Source organism: Orycteropus afer, unplaced genomic scaffold, assembly GCF_000298275.1.
Source record: "Orycteropus afer afer isolate SDZICR_OR568_19922 unplaced genomic scaffold, OryAfe1.0 scaffold00031, whole genome shotgun sequence".
NCBI classification, from domain to species: domain Eukaryota; kingdom Metazoa; phylum Chordata; class Mammalia; order Tubulidentata; family Orycteropodidae; genus Orycteropus; species Orycteropus afer.
The window spans coordinates 15,553,458-15,577,192 of NW_006921618.1; the positions used below are offsets into that span (position 1 = coordinate 15,553,458).

Here is a 23,735-nt window from a genome sequence, read left to right on the forward strand (position 1 = left end):
AGATATTTACCTGTGATTTATTGACTATGCAAAGGTATTTGACTATGTGGATCATAACAAATTATGCATAATATTGTGAAGAATGAGGAATTCTAGAACATTTAATTGTGCTCATGAAGAACCTGTACATAGACCAAGAGGCTGTACTTCGAACAGAGCAAGGGGATACTGCACGGTTTAAAATAAGGAAGGGTGTGCATCAGGGTTGTATCCTTTCACCATACTTATTCAAACTGTATGCTGAGCAAATAATCCAAGACCATGGACTATATGAAGAAGAACGTGACATCAGGATTAGGTGAAGACTCATTAACAACGTGCAATATGCAGATGATACAACACTGTTTGCTGAGAATGAAGAAGACTCTAAACACTTACTGATGAAAATCAAAGACTGCAGTCTTTAGTATGGATTACGCCTCAACATAAAGAAAGCAAAAATCCTCACAACTGGATCAATAAGCATCATGATAAATGGAGAAATGATTGAAGTTGTCAGGGATTTCATTTTACTTTGATCCACAATCAACACTCATGAAAGCACCAGTGAGGAAATCAGACGTCATACTACACTGTGCAAATCTGCTGCAAAGACCTCTTTAATGCATTAAGGAGCAAAGAAACCACTTGAAAGAAAGACTAAGGTGCGCCTAACCCAAGCCATGGTATTTTCAATTGCCTCATATACATGTGAAAGCTGGACAATGTATAAGGAAGACTGAAGAAGAGTTTATGCCTTTGGATTCTGGTGTTGGTAAAGAATGATGAAAATACCACAGCTGCAAGAAGAATGAACAAATCTGTCCTAGAAGAAGTGCAGCCAGAATGTTTCTAAGAATCAAGAATGGCCAGAATTTGTCTCTCATACTTTGGTCATGTTGTCAGAGGGACCAACTCCTGGACAGGGATATCATGCTTAGTCAGTGAAAAAAGGGAAGACCCTCAATAAGATGGATTAACACTACAGCAGCAATGATGGGCTCAAGCATAGCAAGCACTGTTGAGGATGGCTCAGGACCAGGCAATACATTGTATACAGGGTCACTAAGAGTCGGAGCTGACTCGATGGCATCAACAACTACAATTTTTTGGAAGTAGAATGTTAAAGCCTTTCTTCCTAGTCTGTCTTAGTTTGGAAGCTCCACTGAAGTCTGTTCAGCATCATAGCAATATGTAAGCCTCCACTGACAGATGGGTAGTGGCTTCATTTGAGGTGCATCAACCAAGAATCAAATTCACATCTCCTCCATGAAAGGTGAGAATTCTACCAGTAAACCATCACTGATTCCTTTGTTAATAATAATGTACCATGCCTAAAGCATTTGACTGCTAACCAGAAGGCTGGCAGTTCAAACCCACGAACCACTCCTTGGACGGAAGATTGGGCAATCTACTTCCATAGTGATACTGCCTCAGAAACCCAAGGAGGGGTTGCTATGAGTTGGATCTGCCTCAACGGCAATGAGTTTTTTTGTACTGGCTCATTAAGGAGCTCTGGTGATTGGCTCATTAATCATACAATACAATGAAAGTGTTAATAGGGGAAAATGTAAATATATGCTGAAATTTTCTGTAAATCTAAAACTATTCTAAAAAGTAAAGTCTATTAATAAAAAACAAATCTCCCAGTCAAAGAAAACCTATTATGTGTTACCAATACTATTCAAGACCAAAGACTCATTCAAATTCAAGATTGAGTTAAGTTTTGAAATTTCTGCAATTAGTTTTGCCATCTGAATATTATTTAATCATTCAAATAATCTCAATTGAAGAAAATCACCAAAGACAAGACCACACAGTCAGAGACTCTCTGGAACAGACTGATATAAAGACAGATCTACTGTTCAAAGGATTTTCATGATTTTCACAGGGGCCACTAATTTACAAACCAAAGAAAAGGCTTTGATTTGGAGTACATCATTTGTTGAATTCAGAGCTAATTAAGCCAGAAATGAAATTTGACTTTTGAGAAAATTTTCTAATTTCCCAAGGCAACCCACTGATCCAAGGCCATGAAGTCAATTCCAAATCATAGCACTCTTACAGGAAAAAGCAGAACTGCCCCAATGGGTTTCCAAGGCTATAAATCTTTATGAAGCAGACTGTCTCATCTTTCTCCTGCAGAGCAACTTGGTGGGTTCAAACCGCAACCTTCTGATAGGCAGCCGAATGCTTTAACTACTGTGTCACCAGAGCTCCTTTCCCCAGGCAAGACGGGCTGTTTTCAATTGCAGAATGCTTGGGGGTTTGTTGAGAAGACGCTGCTGTTATGACTACTTTAAACAAACAAAATAAAAAAGTCAATCCACTGCACCTTGCTTTATTCTATGGAATGACTGAGTAGTTCTACAGGAGAAGGAAGGAGTAATTAATATTTATTATCCATGCTAAAGGACAGTAGAGGTAAGGTGGGTGATATTGATAGTAACTAAATTCCACCGATAACAGTCATATTTCATTTTAGCCAATTGTTTTGACTTGCTTTTCAACTAATCTTTTCTTCAGAATAAATGGCAAAACTTGGTAACTTGATGGTTATGTTTGGCCTTAATTTCTACTCTGTATGAAAGTTGAGTGAACAATAAAATTGACTAATAGGTTAACCAGTTGTGGTAGTTAAGTTTGTGTGTCAACATGGCTAGGCCTGGTCGAGTAGATGGGCAGATGGATGTAGTAGTATTCCCCATGATAAGACTGGTAATGAACTCCATGGTGGAATCTACTGTGAGCAGCTGACTAGCTGCCTTAGGGATGTGGTCTGCTTCCAGTATATTAAGAAGAAGCCTTGGGGAATGGTGTCTAGCTTATGGCACGCTTGAACTCTGCATGTAGCCATGTCGTTGTTCAGCAGCCTGCGAAGCTCTGCCGATACTGGGACTTTCAATGGACTTGAATTAATGGTCTGCTGTGTGGTTTGGTAACACTGGGACTGTGCCTTTTTACTTGTCAACCTTGGGCTTGTCAGTCTCTGCAGGCAGCAGCTGTCTGAGTAAAGAAAACCCTCTAGCTTCAGTGGGCCAGGAGCTGGAGGCAGAGCTGAAGCCCAAGGTTGAGGGGCTTTCACCCAGCCCCTAGAGCCTAACACTCTGAACTTGGACTTAAAGCCTCCAAACTGTGAGAGAATAAACTCCTGTTTGTTCAAGCATCCTGTTTGTGGTATTTTTCTGTTAGAAAAGCACAGAGGTAACCAAAACACCAGTAAAAAGGAGAAAAAAGGAATTTAGATGTTTGTTTCTATAGGTTCTTAAATATGAAAGAGTTGGTATTGATACCATGACTTTAATACTGAAAATCATAAATAAGGGAAAATCCAAAAGTCTCACATTGATTAATGGTAGGACTGGTAAACAGGAAGCAAAGAAGAGAATAATGTTTAAATTTAAAGGAAAAAGAGAAAGAAAACAAGCAGGAGGAATAACCCTGTGTCAGGTAACAGTACTGCATTCATGCTCTGGAGTCAGACTGCCCCAGTAAGTTCTGACTTATTATTTACTAACTTTGTAACCTTGGGCAAGTTACTTAACTTCTCTGTGCCTCAGGTTCCCCACCTATAAAATAAGGTTAATAACAGTACTTCCCTCACAGGGTTGTTGTGAAATTTACGTAAGTAAATCTACTTATTGCTTAGAACAATGTCAGGTATATAGTAAATACTTCATAATCACCAGCAATTACCATATTAACAAAATAACCTATCAAAATAGAAAAATATACTAGCATATAACAAGTTAGGATAGTGGTTAATGACATTGAAGGGACATTTTCTTGACCCTTTTAAAGCAATAGCTTCTAAAAGACCCTAAAAGAGGTGGTTCCTCTCTTGCTTTACAGGGAAGGAGTTTTGCTATCACCCTCCTCAAATGACAGGAGTGGAGGTTCCATAGCTCTGCAGAGGGTTATTAAAGAAGGGAGCCTCTTGCTCTTCTCTCACTACCTGGCTGTGATTATCACGCCTGTATCTCTTTAGAAGGAACTTGGCTACTAGATTTGCCTGTAGTTCTGTAGTTGGATCCAAAAGGCCTATCAATGTAGAGAAACATTTATAAAGATGAAAGAAGGGGTGGAAAAAAAGTCAGACAAAGTTAAGTCACACTCTTAAGCTTTCCCCTCCTGTTTTTCTCCCTGTTTTTTTAGGGAAAAAGAAGGGACAGATAAAGAAGGAAAAATAATTGAGAGACTTGATAAAAATAGGAGATACATAGCTCAGAGTAAGGTTTATGAACACAGTGACCGGTTCTGCTTCACTGGACCAAGTAGATGTTGTCCTCATCATTTAACTGAAATTAGTTGAAACTGAAAACCAAAATATTTTGCTTAGTCTCATCTACATCAATTTTTTCCCCATCACAAAGTTCGTATCTTAAGAGTATCTCAGACAGGTTTTTGCTACTCCACCCTCATCCCTGTAACATCCATTGTACAAGGAATAAAACTTAAAAGCTAGGAGAAAACAAACAGAGGAAAAGTCAGGTACTCAGACATTAATAGCCAATTTAAGAAACAAAACGCTGCATTGGATTAGGGGGTCAGGGAGGGGAGATGAGGTTAATTCCCCATTGCCTTTTGAATTTCTTCGCCTTTTTTTTCCTAACAGTCCTGTCATAATTTTAACTCAAGAAGACAGAGATATTTAGAATTCAAGCTTTAATGTTCTATTTTCATCATAAAACAGAAACAAGACAGCTTTTTTTTTTTTTTTTTTTTAAGTAGACAGAAGTCATCAAGAAGACAAAAAAAAGAGGAAGTATATGGGGTGAGGGTATAACAAAGCTGTAGCAGCACAGATCTCACAAAGCAGCATACTCTCACATACCACTTCGAGAATTTGGATTTCACATAAGAGAAGTTATAGAGTTTTCTGCTCATTAACAGTGTTACCAAGAACACACTAGCGCAAAATCAGAGAAATTTTTAGGACATTAACATGCAAAAGGTAAGGCTTCAATTCTACTAAGCAGCTCTCATTCTAAGAGCTAAACTACTTAGGAACCACACTCCTTGGCTCTGGTTTGCAGAACACAAAAGGCATGCACAAATGCAAATCTCACCCCGTTTTGTTTTAGAAGAAAGAGTTCCTGTATTACCCAATTTGTTTGGAGATACAGGTAGATTTTAAAAAATAAATAATAATAAAAAAAAAAAAACACACAACCATGCCTATTTACCTTGAATGGAATAAGAATAATGTGCAGGGCTTGGCTGGCTTGTGGTTAACCCTGTAGTGCAGGTAAGAACACTGTGTTGACTTGGAGATGGAGTCTGAATTAAACCACTTTCAGATTTCATACCTGGCCACAATGCACCTGAATCAGATAAATTGGACCAATTACAAACAATACATGGGGACTGAAGAGCATGGTTATGCTTGCAAATATCAGTCAGTAGGTTTAAAATCTAAACTTAAAAATAAATTTGCTTGTAAGAGAAAATAATTGATTCTCCCACTTGTAATATACCACAAGCAAATACATTTTCAAAGAATTGGGGAGTGGAGCCATAGAAACGAAAATCTTGCCAAAAACACCAACAGTGGTTTTTATATACGCTTCTTTCAGTGGTTGGGAGAAAATGACCAGGGTTCAGAGAATGAGCTACTAACACCCAACTGGAGCATATGTCATAAAGAGCACCTGACAGTCATGTACAGTGATAAATCATTTATGCAGCATGTCAAGGTGAGAGACATTCCACATAAGTTTAAAATTCACTTACCCATTAAACAAGCACCAAACTTTCTAAAATATATTGAATATTTCTCTTCCTTCTTAAGCTGCTTAATCTTTGTTTCTGCCAATTAGGAAAGAAATACCTGCTTACTTTTATAAATTAAAACCATTACAGAAATTTGTATAGAAAAATTAAAGCTATGTATAGTCCCATCATCCAAACTTAGCCACTATTAACAGCTTGGAGAAGAGTCTCTACATCTTTTCTACATTTTTACTAAATTTTTTCTGCTTTCTTTTTTTTCTAAAAAAATAAAAATGGGATTTTATACATATTTATTATTCATAACTTGCTTTTTCCACATCTGAGAGACATCTTTCTATGTTGGAACATAAAAATCCATTCCCCTTTGTTAAACAGCTGCATAGCATTCAATGATAAATTATGCTACATCCCATCTCTTACTGATAGATATCATGGCTGTTCACTTTTATTTTACTGTATTTTTATCACAACGCTCCTGAGTAACAATCTTCCTAACATATACAAATATCCTTTCCGGCCCTCCTAAACAGAGAGGAAAGAGTAAACATAGCTTTACGTTTTCAGAATTACTGTTATAAAGATCAATACTGGGCTATAGTACAGATATTACAGAGGTACTCCAGATGCTATCAGGATATGGGAAGATATCCAAATTAGCCCTAAAAAGAATTAAAGTATAGTTTTTTGATTTTTAAGTAAAGTTTATGACACTTTGTCTTTTCCCTGTGATCTGTTACTTCTTCACAATCTCATGTTTCTGGCATATCTTTTTAATTTGTAGTAAACTAGAAAATCATAAGAAAAGCTTGCTGAAATTGAGTTAAGATGAGCCTAAATTGCTTCTGTATGAGCCAAATGATGCATAGTTTCTGTGATAATTTTACCTATGGAAAAATCTATTTTCAAAAAAATTAAAAAAAAAAACCAAAAAAACAACAAAAAAAAAACACTTAATGCTCAGTTATTCACTGTATTCTGAAGTTATTGCTGCCAGATCAATGTAATTGAACCTGAAACGTAGGTCCAAAAAGTTTCATCAAACACAATTCAAGGGCAGCCACGGCTTCAAATTCAACATTAACTTATTTAATTTACTTCTAATCTGATGAATTTAGTCAATTAATAATATATAAAATAAGAAATGCAATGCTTTAATGATAAAGACTTCATCTTCACTGGGGCACTGAGATACTTCCGTGTAACTCAGATAGGTCAAATCTGTTGATAAATGAATATAAGAATAGTAAAGGGAGAGGTGAAAATCTTAAATGGTCAGCAATGAGACGTAATAATTGCTTTGCCCCAAACCACAAAGGCATACAAAAAGTATTTTTTTTATGATCTATTAACCATATAAAAAATTCACTGCTATCAAGTCGATTCCAACTCATGGCAACCCTCACTGGGATTCCAAGGTGGTAAATCTATGGAGGCAGATTACCCAGTCTTCCTTCCAGAGTGGCTGGTGGGTCTGAACTGCCAACCTTCTGGTTAGCAGTCAAATAAATGCTCTATGTAACGTGCCATCAGCGCTCCTTATTAACCATAGAGTAATGACTGAGGAATATTAACATCTCTACCATGACTGAAGGAGTCTTCAGGTGGTACAAACGTTTAAGTGCTCAGCTTCTAACCACAACACTGCTGGTTTGAATACACCCAGAGGCATCTCAGAGGAAAAGAACAGACTCACTGAAAACCCAAAGAAGCACAGTTCTACTCCGATACACATGAAGTCCCCTCAAGTTGGAATCAACTTGATGACAATTGTTTTTTTGTTTACATAATTAATTAGGAAATTGTTCCTATAATGGTATCTAAGAATGTTATTTTCTAAAACATATACAGTGAAAACTATGAGAGCCAGAACTCAATGGGACTGCCCTGTTTTTCTGAGTCTCACAAGTTTTTTGCCTTTGAGAGGGTACAGCCTTACTACTTTACTATCACACTCTATTAATAGAAATATTTGAGTTGTCCTGCTCTGACAGGTTCTGCCTTATACACGTTCTGGCATTTGCAAGTTTTACTGTATGATGTGAAATCTATTGTAATGCATTTGTTTTTCCAAATAGGTTCTGAACCTAAGGTGTTGGATTTGTGAACATGTTTATTATTACACTGCTACTAAAATGTTACCTTATTAATAAAAACAGTATCTACTGAGACGCTTTACTAGCCTTGTTATGTAAAATATTTTTTAAAGTTTTAAAATGTAAACTGTATGCATAAGTTGGTTGCTCTTTTAAGGTCAACATTTAGGGCACATATGCCCAAGACAAATAGAGGAATAGATAGTTTTGAATGTCTATGACATTTAATATAAAATAATTTTATAATAGAAGAATAAATGACAATATGGACATTGCTTTCAGCATGATTGTTGTTGTTGTTAAGTGCCGTCGAGTCGTTTCCGACTCATAGCGACCCCATGCACAGCAGAACGAAACACTGCCCGATCCCGCACCAGCCCCACAATCCCTGCTATACTCGAGCCCATCATCGCAGCCACTGTATCAATCCATCTCGTTGAAGGCCTCCCCCTCTTTCGTCGACCCTCCACCCTACCAAGCATGACATCCTTCTCCAGGGAATGGTCCCTTCTTACAACATGACCAAAATAGGTGAGACGAAGTCTGGCCATTCTTGCTTCCAAGGAGCATTCTGGCTGCACTTCCTCCAGGACAGATCTGTTAGTTCTTTTAGCAGTCCATGGTACTTTCAGCATTCTTCGCCAGCACCACAACTCAAAAGCATCAACTCTTCTTCGGTCTTCCCTATTCATTGTCCAGCTCTCACATGCATACAAGGTGATTGGAAATATCATGGCTTGTGTCAGGCGCACCTTAGTCCTCAAGGAGATATCCTTGCTCCTCAGCACTTGAAACAGTTCCTTTGCAGTTGACTTTCCCAATGCTACACGACATCTAATGTCCTGACTGCTGCTTCCGTTGGCATCCCTACTCTTTAAGGATATAAATATCGTCCGCTAAAATCATCTTTCCCAGAATTCCAGGTAATAGTTAGCATGACCAAATGATTTGACTGTATAGCACTCCTGTTCATAGCAAATAAGGAATGAATCCCAGTTTCCTGACTCCTAGCTCACTGCTCTTTGCCCACAACAACAAAGCTTCTCAAGTACTTTTAAGCACTAAGAACATGCTGTGGAGCAACAGCTGCTCTAACAATGGGAAAGGAAGTGTGACTGTAAGTGGTAATCCTCCTGTGGCCCACACTAGGTCTTACCATAAACTCTCCCAAGGTTCTCAACATGAAATACTTCATTCATCTGAGCAGGTCACATTAGAGTAATACTATCAGGGTAGTGGATCTTTAGAGAAGACAAGGTTGGTTAGGAATTGAAGTATACCTCAATGCTAGAAAAAAGCTGATGAAAGAGTATTTTGGCTTGCTAATTTAACAGATGATTGGGATTAAAAAGTGATACATTACTAAGTAATTTAATCTGATTAATTCTGATTATAAAAGAAATGGATGTATATTACAGAAAATTAGAAAATTCAGGAAGTCTAAAGAAAAAAATCCCATTGTCTCATCACACAGAAACAAAACACAGGCAGTCCTTGCTTTTCCATGTGTTAACTGAAACCCGTGAATAAGGAAGCGAGATCCTTGTTTTACAAGGTTCTGTAGTATGTGAGATCAAATCTGTACTGTTAACGTTCACATTTTTTCCTTTCAAATTATTCTGTATGCACATTTTTCAAAATACTAAATCAAGAGTAGATTTTACTTTCCGTTTTTATATACTGCTTTTTTTTCCAATTAGTAATACACTGAGTATATTCTAGTCTCAAGATCCTAATCTAAGTATCCTTCAAGAATATGACTTAAAATAGTTTTTCATTCTATGGGTACACTGCAATTGAACATATACTTTGCTTGCTGAATAACATACCAAGGTTGTTTCTAATTTTTGCTATTATAAGTAATGCTGCAGTATCAAAATTTCAATTAAATTTTTGAGAGTGTTTCTAATTAGTACCACAGAATAAATTCCTGTAAGTAAAATTACTAAGGGAAATGGTATAAACATCTATAAGCTCTTGACACATGACAAATCTTCATCTCATGCTCAAGTTCTTTCAAACTAATTTAGAACAGTAATGACTAAGAGCATATTTTATGAACCATTAAAAATAAATGACTACACTTTTCCATCTATAATTCCTTCAGATAACTGGAAGTGAACCTCCAATTCACTTGCTGCCACCCTACCCTGTTTCTATATCGCTTTGAAAGGAATATGGACACTATTCCCCTATTTTTAAAGACAGCCTTCCTAGATTTATTCTAGTCTTTTACCTACTTTTTTTTCCAATGCATTTTATTGGAATATAATTTATGTACAGTGAAATACACAACTAAAGCGACATAGGTCAATGTTTTTTTTTTTTTGTTTGTTTTGTTTTTTTTTTGCAGTGTTTGCTCCCCTCCTCTCCAACCCATGGTAACCAACAAAAAAAGTTCCCTTCCATATATAAACCTTTCCTTGACTTTTTACAATAATGAACTAATACTATATTTGTCCATCTATGATTGACTTCTTTCATTCAGCATAATGTCTTCCAAGTTCATCCATATTATGCGGTGTTCTGCACACTCTATATTATTCTTTAAGGTTGCAATAATTCCACTGTGTATATGTACCACAGTGTGGATATCCATTCTTCTGTTGATGTGCATGTAGGATGTTTTCATCTTTTTGCTATTGTAAACAGTGCTGTGATGAACATGGGTGCACATGTATCTGTTCTTATCCTGCCTCTCACTTCTTTAGAATATATACCTAGTAATGGGATTGCTGGGTCAAATGGTATTTCTAATTACAGCTTTTTAAGGAATCACCATACTGTTTTCCACAGTGGTTGGATCGTTTGACAGTCCCACCTGCAGTGTATGAAAGTTACAATCTCTCCACATCCTTGCCAGCATCCTCCATTTTCTGTCTTGTTGAACTTTACCATTATTAGTGCTAGGGTGAAATGGTATCTCATTGTTGTTTTGATTTGCATCTCTCTGATGGCTAATGATCATGAGCATTTCTTAATGTATTTCTTGACAGCCTAAATATCCTCTTTGGTGAAGTATCCGTTCATGTCTTCTGCCCATTTTTCAATTGGATCATTAATCCTTTTGTTATTGAGTTGTTGGAGTTTTCTATACATTTTAGGGATAAGTCCCTTGTCAGATATGTAATTATCAACAAGTATGAATTTGTTGCTGTCATTTTTTACGTGCTTTGTCGTGGAGTTGATTTCTTTGTTCCATATAATTTTCTGTGCTCAGCTCATTTTGTTTATGAATCATGTTATTACTTCCCTTGTTGCTATTGTTTTAGCATTTGCTAAATATTTGTACTGATTCTCTTTTTTATTTTGATATGAAGGTTTATCATTTTCCTTTGAGGTTACCCAGTGATTTATAATTTCTTCCCAAGTTTAGAACAGTTTGTTCTATCTTGTAGTTGTCTTGACTTCCTTACCAATTACAAGTTCTATAACTACACAGTTTTTTTCCTCTTTTTGGTTTGTAGTTGTCTTTGTCAATTGATGTCTCTGGTTCCCTGTTTACAATCTTGTAGGCTTATTACATTGGATACTTCTATAACTGGGTTGGTTTCTGGGTTATGTCATGTGTGGTAATGGTCAGTTGTTGTTTACTGTTGTTGGTTCTTTGTCCAAAGGACTCCCATTAACATTTCTTGTAAGGTTGGTCAAGTTTTAACAAATTCCCTTAATTTCTGCTTATCTAGAAATGTCCTAATTTCACCATCATTTGAGGGACAATTTTGCCGGGTATATAATTCTTGGTTGGAAATTTTTTTCTTTCAGGGTTCTACATATACTGTCCCATTGTCTTCTTGCCTGCATGGTTTCTGCCAAGAAACCCGAGCTTATTCTTATTGGTTGCCCCTTGTAAGTAACTTTTAATTTTCCCATGCTGCTTTTAGGATTCTTTCTTTGTCTTTGATTTTGTTAAGTCTGATGATGATATGTCTTGGTTATTTTCTTTTGGAGTCTATTCCATTTGGGGTTCATTGGACTTCTTGAATGGATATATTCTCATCTTTCATCATACCAGGAAAATTCTCTTCCAACAAATCTTTGACAATTTTCTCTGTGGTTTTATTTGTCTCTCCCTGTTCTGGAATTCCAATTATATGTAGGTTATTCCTTTTGTTGGTATCCCACATAAACGTTAGGCTTTCTTCATTTTGTTTTGATCTTTTTTCTGATTATTCCCTTTCCAAAGAAGTATTGAGGTATTTGCCTTCAATCTCACTAATTCTGTCTTCCACTGATTAAATTCTACTCCTTTGCCCATTCCATGTATTATATATTTCTGAAAAGTTAGTATTAATCTTCTGGAATTTCTGTCTGTATATTTTGTGTCATTTCTAATTTTTCATTTATTTTGTCATTTTGTTCTTGTAATGTCTTTTGAAATTGTTCTAGGTTTTTCTCTGTGGTATCCTCAATTTTGTCAGTGTTTTCCTTGATCTGTCCCTCAATTCACTGAAACTACCTGTGGTAGTTACAGTTGTGTGTCAACTTGGCTGAGCCTGGTTGAGAGGCTGGGCAGCTAGTGGTAGTTATTCCCCATGTTGAGACTAGCAATCAACTCCATGGGTGGAATCTACCACAAGCACCTGACTAGCTGCCTTTGGGATGTGGTCTGCTTCCTGCATTTAAGGAGAAGTCTTGGGAATGGTCTCTAGCTTATAGCATGCTTGGACCCTGCATGTAGCCGTGTTGTTGCTCAGCAGCCTGCCATGCTCTGCTGACCTTGGGACTTACAATGGACTTAAGTTAATGGCCTGCCGCGTGGTTTGGTAACATCGGGACTGTGTCTTTTTACTTGTCAACCTTGGGGCTTCTCAGCCTCAGCAGGCAGCAGTTGTCTGAGTGAAGAAATGCCTCTAGCTCCAGTGGGCCAGGAGCAGGAGGCAGAGCTGGACCCCAAGGTTGAGGGGCTTTCACCCAGCCCCTAGAGCCTGGCACTTTGAACTTGGACTTAAAGCCTCCAAATTGTAAGAATAAACTCCTGTTTGTTAAGGCCATCCCATTTGTGGTATATTTCTTGTCAGAGCGGCACCAGGTAACCAGAACAGTACCTAAATATAATTCTTTTGAATTCCTTCTCAGGGAGCTCCAATGCTGCATCTTCTTCAGGGATGTGTTTTGGGTCTGTATCCTGGTCCCTTGTTTCTCCTGTTTTATCTTGCTTCTTTGTATGGCCTGTGATGCTGTTGCCTCCTAGGCATTGTGACATTTTTGTATTTATATTTAATTGGTGACTGTATGTTGGAGTGACTTGCCCATGATTTTTGTTTTCGTTGGTTGTTTTATGTTATCTACACAAGCAAGGTACTGTGCTGTGCGCCTCTATTCATTAGTTGGCAGCACTTATACACTTACCACCTTTCTCCTTTCCCATTGTCTGCTTCCTGTATGTCCCTGCCGTCCTTGGCAAACGGGGCCTATTCTTAGGTCCCTGGAATCCGAATGAGAATTCTGTCACTTTAAAATCCATAATGGCCACCACTTGTAAATATTGAAAATGGCTGTGCCCTCGGTCACTTTAAATATTCAAAATGGCCAAAGCTTGTAAACATTCAAAATGGCTACACCCTCGGTCACTTCAAATATCCAAAATGGCTGCCACTTGTAAACCTCCAAAATGGCTGTGCCCTTGGTCACTTTAAATATCCAAAATGGCCACTGTGTATAAACAATCAAAATGGCTGCACTTTCTGGATAGCCAAAAGTCCACAGCTCAGGTTGTCTCCCTCCTTGTTGTTTCTCTTCCTAGTCATAGGTCACCAGCACAGTCATTCCTGCAGCCCTTGGCGAGCAGGGCTGATCTTTAGGTCAATTCTCAGGTCCCAACACCACTTGGAAATATTCAGGCTGTTGGTCCTGTCAGGGTAGCTGATAGCCCACTGCTCCAACCATCTCCATATTCATTGTTTTCCTTCAGGTTTTTCCACTAGTTGGTGTGTAATCCACTTCTGTATACTTCTTTTCAAAGCTCAGGGCTCTAGGGATTATCGTCTGTATCTCTGTCAATTGATTTCTCTTTTCTTTGTTTAAGAGAGTCTGTGGAGCTTGTCTGCCTATTCTACCATTTTACCAGAAGTCTCCTTTTACCCACTTTTCAAGAGGATAAAACTTAAATTTCAAACTCAACTCTGAGATCATATTTTTGCAAAAGATGTAAATTCATGAGCATCTCTAGAATTAAACAGATCTGGGTTTAATTTTACTTCCATACATTTACTATTTGTATGACTTCAGGCTAGTCACTTAATCCTTCTAAACCTCAGTTTTCTCATCTATAAAAAAGGATAATGCTACTACTTACCCCAGAAAATAGTGCTGAGGATTACATGGTACAATAATGTAAAGTATTATTCTTAGTATACTATTGGTACAGTAAGCACTCAATAAAGAAATAATGTTATTACAATGAAATTTTCTGAAGACCTATTTACATCTGAAATAAAATAACAACTAACCAGCTTATCTAAAAATGCTGTTGTTAGGTACCATTGAATGGGCTCTGACATACTATGTAGAACACTCTATGTACAACAGAACAAAACACTGGCAGGCCATGCTCCATCCTCACAATCCTTGCTATACCTGAGCCCATCACTGCAGCCACTGTGTCAATCCACCTCATTGAGGGTCTTCCCCTTTTTCGCTGACCCTCCACTTTATCAAGCATGATATCCATCTCAAGAGAATGGTCCCTTCTGACAACATGAGGAAAGTAAGTGAGAAGAAGTCTGGCCATTCTCACTTCCAAGAAGCATCCTGGCTATACTTCTTCCAGGACAGATTTGCTCATTCTTCTGGCAGTCCATGGTACTTTCAATATTCTTCCCCAACACCACAACTCAAAAGCATCAATTCTTCTTCGTTCTTCCTTATTATTCATTGTTCAGCTTTCATATACATATGAGGCGACTGAAAAGACCATGGCTTGTGTTAGGTGCACCTTAGTCTTCAAAGAGACATCTTTGCTCTTCAGCACTTTAAAGAATCATTTGTAGCAGATCTGGCCAGTGCAATATGTCTGATTTTTTGACTGCTGCTTCCATGGGTGTTGATTGTGGATCCAAGCAATATGAAATCTTTGGCAACTCAATCTTTTCTCCTTTATCATGATGTTGCTTATTGGTTCTGTTGTGAGGAATGTAATCTTCTTTATGTTGAGGTGTAATTCATACTAAAGACTAGAGCCTTTAATCTTCATCAGTAAGTGCTTCAAGTCTTCTTTACTCTCAACAAGCAAGACTGTGTTGTGTGCATTGCAGGTTGTTAATGAGTCTTCCTCCAAATTGAGGCCACGTTCCTCTTCATATAGTCCAATTTCTCGATTATTTGTTCAGCATACAGATTGATAAAGTGTGGTGAAAAGATATAACCCTGACATACACCCTTTCTGATTTTAAATCATGCAGTATCCCCTTGCCCTGTTCAAACAACAGCCTCCTGGTCGATGTACAGGTTCCTCATGAGTACAATTAACTGTTCTGGAATTCTCATTCTTCTCAATGTTATCCATAATTTGTTATGATCCACACAGCCAAATGCTTCCACATAGTCAATAAAACACATGTAAACATCTTTCTGTTTTTCTTTGTTTTCAGCCAAGATCCATCTGATATCAGCAATAATATTCCTCGTTCCACGTCTTCTTCTGAATCCAGCACATTTCTGGTAGTTCTCTGTCCATAAAGTGCTGCAACCATTTTTTAATCATCCTCAGTAAAATTTTATTGTGTGCAATATCAATATTGTTCTATAATTTCCACTTTCTGTTGGATCACCCTTCTTTGAAATGGGCACAAAAATTGATCTCTTCCAGTCAGTCAGGTAGATAGCTGTGTTTTAAATTTCTTGGCATAAATGAGTAAGTGACTCCAGCAATGCATCTGTTAGTTGAAATATCTCAGTGGGTATCTCTTCAATTCCTTGAGCCTTGTTTTTCGCCAATTCCTTTAATGCAGGTTCAATTTCTTCCTTCAATATCATTGGTTCTCAACATATGCCACTTCCTGAAATAGTTGAACACTGACCAATTCCTTTTTGTACAGTGACTCCATATATTCCTTCCATCTTCTTTCAATGCTTCCTGTATCAGTCAATGTTTTGCCCATAGAATCTTTCAATATTGCAACTCAAGGCTTGAATTTTTCCATCAATTAGTTCAGCTTGAGAAATGCCAACTGTATTCTTCCCTTTTGGTTTCTAACTCCAGAACTTTGAACATTCCATTATAATAACTGATTTGGCTTCTCAAGCTTCTCTTTGAAATATTCTATTCAGCTCCTTTACTCTGTCATTTCTTCCGTTTGCTTAAGCTACTCTTCATTCAAGGGCTAGTTTCAGAGTCTCTACTGACATTCATTTTGGTCTTTTCTTACTTTTCTGTCTTTTTAACTACCTTTTGCATTCTTCATGTATGATGTTCTTAATGTCATCCCACAATTTGTCTGGTTTTCGGTCATTGGTGTTCAATGCATCAAATTTATTCTTCATATGGCCTCTATATTCAGTTGGGATATAATCAAGGTCATATTTTGGCTCTTGTGGATTTGTTTTAATTATCCTCAGCTTCAACTTGAACTTGCTATGAGCAACTGATGATCTGTTCCAAAATCAGCTCCTGGTCTTGTTTTGGCTATAGATACTGAGCTTCTCCATCACCTCTCCACAGATGCAGCTGATTTGACTCCTATGTATTCCATCTGGCAAGGTCTATACGTATAGCCACCGTTTATGCTGAAAAAAGGTTATTTTGTTGATCTTGCAAAATTCATATGATTTCTGGCATCATTTTTATCACCAAGGCCATATTTTCCAACGACTAGTGATTCTTCTTTGTTTCCAACTTTGCATTCCAATCACCACTAATAATCAATACATCCTGATTGCATGTTGGTCAATTTCAGACTGCAGAAGTTGGTAAAAATCTTCAATTTCCTCATCTTTGGCTTTAGTAGTAGTATTAACTGGTCTTCCTGTGGATATTATCCTATCACTGACAGTGCACTTCAGGATAGATCTCCTGGCATACTAGACTATGACTGTCTGATTCAAAATGTCCAGAACTAGTCTATTTCAGCTCACTAATGGCTAGGATATTGATCTTTATGCATTCCATTTCATTTTTGACAACTTCCAATTTCCTATATTCATACTTCGTACATTCCATGTTCCTATTGTTAATGGATGTTTGCAGCTGTTTCTTACCATTTTGAGTCGTGGCCCATCAGCAAATGAAAGTCCCCAAAGCTTTACTCCATCTATGTCATTAAGGTTGACTCTACTTTGAGGAGGCAGCTCTTCTCCAGTCATATTTTGAGTGCCTTCTGACCTGAAGGGCTCATCTTCTGGTACTGTATCAGGCAATGTTTCATGGCTCTTCAGAAAGCTTTCCAGTAATATATCAGAAAGTGTTTCACTAGTATTTGTAAGGTTTTCACTGGCTAGTTCTGAGAAGTGGATGGCCTCTTCCTTCTTCTTACTCTGTCTTAGTCTGGAAGCTCTGCTTAAATCTATCCAACATGGGTGACTCTGCTGGAATCTGCAATACCAGAGCTTTCAGCCTCACAGAAATATGCAATCCAACATAGTATGATAAATTGACAGAAGAGTGGTGGAATCTGAAAATCTAAACTAACATAATGTACCAAAATCTTAAAAGAGAATGAAATCAAGTGTTTAACTATATTTAAGTGAACACATTCTTTAAAAAAAAAAAAAAAAAAAAAAGCCACATGTTGAAACATAAGAAAGCATCTTTAAAAAATACAGTCACTTTTATAAGTATTACAAAAATCTTTGTAATTTCCCTCATAAGTTTTAAGGATATAACATATCTATCATTCACTTTAAAAGAAAAGAAAAGAAAAGAAAAGTTGCCTTTAAGTTGATTTTTACTGTGATGTCCCCAAGTGTAGACCTGCTCCATAGGGTTTTCTTGGCTATTTATGGATGCAGGTTACCAGGTCTTTCTTCTGTGATGCTGCTGGGTGGGTTTGGGCTGTCAACCTTTAGGTTAGTAGCAAACCTCTTGCACCACCAGGGATTCTATTACTCTGATCGAAATCTCTCTACAGTAAGTCTCATACATCATTTAAAGTCAAATCAAGCTAATCTCTCTCTGAATTACTGATAGAGGAATTTATGAAACATAAATCTCCCTTGCCCCCAAATATTAACAAAACAAAACAAAACCAGATTACTAAGGAAGACTGTTGTTAGCAATATTTCTCCATAATGTACCGTTTCTTTCTAGTTTTTAAACAGATGTCTACTTTACAGAATTTTCTTTCTTTCTTTTTATTTAATACAAAGGAAATGCAGTGATCATAAAAGAAACCATAATACATAGACTCTATATGTCTGTGGCACTACATTAGTTATCTTATCAATTGAGTTCAGAGGTAAAATAGGAGATTTACTTAATACTGAACAGAGGAAAGATGAACTGTTCCACAATGTAATAAAGGGTGTCGGGGTTGTTGACCGAATGAAAATCAAAACACAGAGTTTTTAAAAAAAGTGAAAATACTTCTTCCTTTATAATTACTATAGCCAGCTATGGAAACATTGACTTTTAACATACACAAAAAGAAATAAACATAAACATATTCATAAAAGATTCCCCTTCCAAAAGACTATTCAGTTTGGGCTGACAAAATATATCACAAATACAAGATTTTAGTACATTGCCTGGTACTGACAGGCATGGAGGCATGCATGTGCAAATAGGAGAAACAAAAGAATTTCTGTCTCCCTTCTCTCATGAAGTTATCAACTACCGCTATCATTATATATAACCCCCAATTTTTGTTTCTAGCAATCACCAGGAGCCAAGGAATGCTAACAAGCCTAAAAGTTATGGAAATTGTCACTATCATAAAAGATTAGCCAAATGGGCCAGGAGAAGTAGGAATGGAGAAACAAAAAGCAAGCAACAAGAATACACCCAGACTCTGTGGTGATGTGTTTTGAAGATTTTTCTAATTCCTAGCTTGCTTCAGTAAACTCTACAGTGATATGACTTCATTAATGTATTATATATTTTAAAATAATACAACATTCTCTCAATTCTTTCAACATGAAAATGGCACAGTATTCTCTCAATTTTTTAATACCAGTTCTAGGAAAGCAAGGAAAGGGCAATAAAGCACACTGCACATACCTATCTATTTATACATGCAGAGAAAAATCAGTGCAGGTATTAAATATTCAAATAACCTCAAACTGACTTCTGGCCAATCATTCTAATTTACAGCTCATGTTGAAGATATTTACAAAACTCCCTATGCACATGATAAGGTTATAGAAAATGAGAGATTCTCCCTATTCTAAGATGACTTTCTGCTTCAGCAGAGCAAACATTTGGTCAGAGTTTGGGGATAAGAGAGGTCAGGAAGAAACTGGCAAAAAATAAAAAGAGGGCAAACTATGAGGTATAGTCTACCTGGTTTTATCAAGAAATTACCCACCTCAAAATATATTATGTTTACCTAAACATAGTACCACATTACCTATAAAGTCAAATCCATAGTAATTCCTCAAAGAGTTCTCTAAACACTTAAGGATTCAGCTACAGAGTAGAGATTCAGTATACTCTGGAAGGAGCTAAATTTTGGTCGATAAACAAATGTGTATTGAAAAGCTGTGATTTTAGATTACATTTATCAAACATATTGTTGGAAAGCCCCATGCCCAATTTCCACGATACTTATATCTGAGTACATGTTTGTAAAGAACAACTCATTTCTCAGCTTCCCAAGGTCAGCCATGCTCACTTGCTGTTGGGGAAAGATGCAAGTTTCTGAGGGATAAAATCAACATTCCTAGAAACTGCTTAAAACTGGATGCCTTACCAAAAGGAGGTAGTCCATATGTTTGGGTTGCCTGAGGGTAGACAGCATAGGGTTGAGACTGTTGTAGTGTCTGGTACTGAGTCTGTCCAGGATAAGCAGTTTCCGATACAGGAACTGAGAGGATATGTGCATATGGTCTAGAGAAGTTCAAGAAAACAAAAACCTTTATGTGTAATTTATTTCAGTAATGAGAAATGGGGGAAGTGGCTATATCACTAACATCAAAGAATCAGCAATGGGGGAGAATGACCTATCCCATAAAATGGTTCTTGGTGTGGTCACAAAGTAGAACCCTTTTCTCCTTTTCATGTTCTACTATCACCTACCTAAAGAATATTATGGAAAGTTTAATAATTACAAACATCCTCCCAAGGTCCAATTATTATCCTATAAACATTTGTAGTATGCTACTACATGCAAGACTCCATGTGAGATACAGGGATGGATTAAACTTGTTTCTATTCTTATGTCTACATAGAGAATAAAATCCTAAATAGGAAATTGGATACAACAGGTTGACAATTAGCTCATTCTCCACCTAGTCCCTGGGGCAAACCAAAATTCTGAGAGAAAGTGGGACTTGGAAAAGAGGGCATGGCTGGTGGAGAAAAGGCAAGGAACCCATCATAAAATAGGGGGTGAGGGAGGCCCCAATTTCCCTAGATCAAGCTTACAAAAAAGGAGCCAGGTCACCAGGAAATCCCAGACAGGACTCAGAATCTTTGCACTGATACTCAAGTCAGACCATATTGCTACTAGTTGGTGCCAACCACATCAGAGATAGCTAGGGATGTAAATTCAGCAGTGACACCCCTGGGACTTTAGACTAGCTAGCTGACCTGGTCATTTCATATCCACACAATAAGACAGTCTCATATTTTATGTGCTACATTTTTATATTCCAGTTATTTTATTTGGTGGGTTATGCTGAAATTATAATGCAAGAAAATATGTGTTATATGTGCCATATGAGTCATAACAACAAAACACTGGGAAGACGGTTAGTGTTACAGAAGGGAAAAAAGATTTTTTTTCCCAAGCTCTGGAAAGAGAAGAATGAAGGAAAGTTATAAAGAAGTGGCAGAAAGGATGTGCAGCAATGAAAAAGAAAGCGTATTCTAGGAAAAGAGAAAAGGCCCTGGCATGGGGAAGGAGTCCTTAGCAAAAGTACAGAGGAAAGAAAGCAAAGGCTTCAGCCTGCAAGGAGCATCAACTATATTAAGAGAAGTTGAAAGAGAAAGCTAGAAAGATAAAAAGCAAAGACCCTGAATGTGAGGCTATAAGAGTTCAGACAAACCTGAAACTGGAAGTCACTGAAATATCTGAGCACAGAACGACAAGACCAGAGCTTTTTTTAAGGAAGATTAATTTGACATTGCTTTGTGCTTATAAGGAGAGACACTGGAAATGAAGATCCAGTTAAAAAAAGATTATAATGTAATGGCTCAGATTAGTGGTAAGGAGGGTCTGAATTAAGATAGAAGGCACAGATAATAAGGTGTCCTGAATGTAGTGGGTATGTAAATATTTTTTGAATGAATGAATGAATTTAGAATATGCAACATACTGTCTTCTGAGCAGCTTATACACAAATGAATTTGAAAATTTCTATTCTTCTTAGCCAGATCTGAGTCCAAAAAACAGTTCAGGTTGCAACTGTGACTCGGGTCATAATTAGCCATCTCAAATGGATTTAAGCTCCATGTTAAAGATCATAATATCCTTTTTCATGTAGTGCCATTATAGCTTTAAAGGACTTTCACATTTATTATGTAATTTCTTCATGACTCCAGAGAGCAGGTACAGTCGTTTCAGAGAAGAGGTAAACAATATGAAAACTACTGGCCCAAAAACACTATTAGTGTTAATACTAGATTAGAATTTGGAGAACTCACTGAGTTGACTTTTTAATTTTTAACTGATGCAAAATTCAGAAGGTATAAATGGTACAAAAAGGAAGCAAATACCATTCTGCTTTTCACTGTGACCCTTCAGCATCTCTCACTTTGTTAACGATTTCTTTATGCAACCTGCATATGTAAGCCCTGTAGTTTAATAATCACATCTGCATGTATTTGTATGCACAGACCTACTCCTTATAAATGCACAATTAGTAGCTTGATATTCACTATTCTGCACTTACCCTTCTGGAGATGAGTTGCTTACATGCTGACCTTACCCCATGAAGACTCAAAATATTGCCTCTTAGGTGATGTCATCCCACTAAATCTATTTTACATTAAGCCCAGCCCAACTCTGAGGACATCTCCCCAATAAGAAACCGAACACAGATTAGGCCAAGAAGCTCCAGTCAGAGGCTAGCTTAAACTGTTTTTATGATCTGTCTGTCAAAGTAGAGAAAGAATTGTCAGGGGTCAATCAGGGATATGCTGATCACAAACACTGTTTTGCAATTTCATTGCCTACTCACTTAGAGCTCTGGGTTATAGTGATCTAATCCAGACAACCATCTGCTTTTTAAAGGGATGTTATATAGACTCTATATTTAGAAGGAAGAAAAAGTTGGAATAGGGACAAAGAGAACAAGGGAGGTGAAAAGAAATTAAATATCAAATTAAATTTTGCAAAGAGCCTAAGAAAAAGCACATAGATTTTGGAAATAAGTATTCAACTTACTTTGCAGAATACATTTGTGAGGTATAATCATTGGATGAGCGAGGGATGTAATCGGTGCATGTCATAACTGAAAGAAAGATAACATCACCAGGTAAAAAAGTTAGCACACTTCAAAAATGGAATGGGAAAACCTCATATCTCACTGTACAGTTTTTCAAACTAAGTAACAAAATCAAGCTTAGGTATCAGAAATCCAGAAAGACTATGTGTTAGAAAATACCTCATTCTTCTAATAAACTGTTTATAGACTTTTAGAGACAGCAAAGAAGGTAAAATATGGGGGAATATGGAAAAGAGCTGAAGATTGGTATCAGCCATTCCCTACCTTTACTCATTCCTGATTTAAAACTACAGATGAAGCACACTCTTAAGCTACCAGCTGTGTTCACAGGCACCTTAAAAAAGTTAGATCATCTATTTAGGAATAAATAAATATTCCTAAATATGCACGTTATGCAACAGCTTATTCACTCTTTGGGTGCTTACTGTAATATAAGTAAAGGCTCAAAGAATGATTTGCAGAAAAAGAAACTTGGGGACAGTAACCCATCTTATTAGAAAGCTGTAGCTAATGCTGTGTTTAATTAACAGCAGAACAGATACCAGTACAATTCTACACTACTATTTTTAAAGGTTTGTAGTCAAGACTTTGCTTAAGGTTGGCAAAGCAGAGACGGACCAGAGGACCTGATGTGATGCTCTTATAAATCATCAAGTTAAGAGACTTTCTCAACCAGGGTCCTCTTGACCCCCATGATTTCAACTAGAATAGCTGCTGTGAAGGCTTGACCCTTGTGGTAGTTATGTTTGTATGTCAACTTGGCTGGGCCTGGTTGAGTGGCTGGGCAGCTGGTGGTAGTTATTCCCTATGATGAGACTGACAATCAACTCCATGGTGGGATCTACCACAAGCACCTGACTAGCTGCCTTTGGGATGTGGTCTGCTTCCTGTATTTAAGGAGAAGTCTTGGGAATGGTCTCTAGCTTATGGCATGCTTGGACCCTGCATGCAGCCGTGTCATTGCTCAGCAGCCTGCCATGCTCTGCTGACCTTGGGACTTACAATGGACTTAAGTTAATGGCCTGACACGTGGCTTGGTAACATTGGGACTGTGTCTTTTTACTTGTCAACCTTGGGGCTTCTCAGCCTCAGCAGGCAGCAGCTGTCTCAGTGAAGAAATGCCTCTAGCTCCAGTGGGCTGGGAGCAGGAGGCAGAGCTGGACCTCAAGGTTGAGGGGCTTCCACCCGGTTCCTAGAGCCTGGCACTTTGAATTTGGACTTAAAGCCTCTAAATTGTAAGAATAAACTCCTGTTTGTTAAGGCCATCCCATTTGTGGTATATTTTTTGTCAGAGCGGCACTACGGAACCAGAACAACCCTCATGATTTCATTTGGGATAAATGCTGTAAATATTTGACATAAGTTTGACAGGGAGCAGAATCCTAT

At 37.5% G+C, this 23,735-nt stretch overlaps 1 protein-coding gene across 1 annotated transcript in view; it reads right to left on the bottom strand.

The window, feature by feature from the left end:
• Positions 1–23,735, bottom strand: part of EYA3 (EYA transcriptional coactivator and phosphatase 3) — a 97,140-nt gene that overhangs the window by 62,677 nt on the left and 10,728 nt on the right. Inside the window, exons 2-4 of the mRNA XM_007935815.2 lie at positions 22,289–22,355; positions 19,652–19,788; positions 5,166–5,303 (exon numbers count right to left, since the gene is read on the bottom strand). Coding sequence (XP_007934006.1) covers positions 5,166–5,303; positions 19,652–19,788; positions 22,289–22,355 — 342 coding nt within the window. The remainder of the gene's footprint in view (positions 1–5,165; positions 5,304–19,651; positions 19,789–22,288; positions 22,356–23,735) is intronic.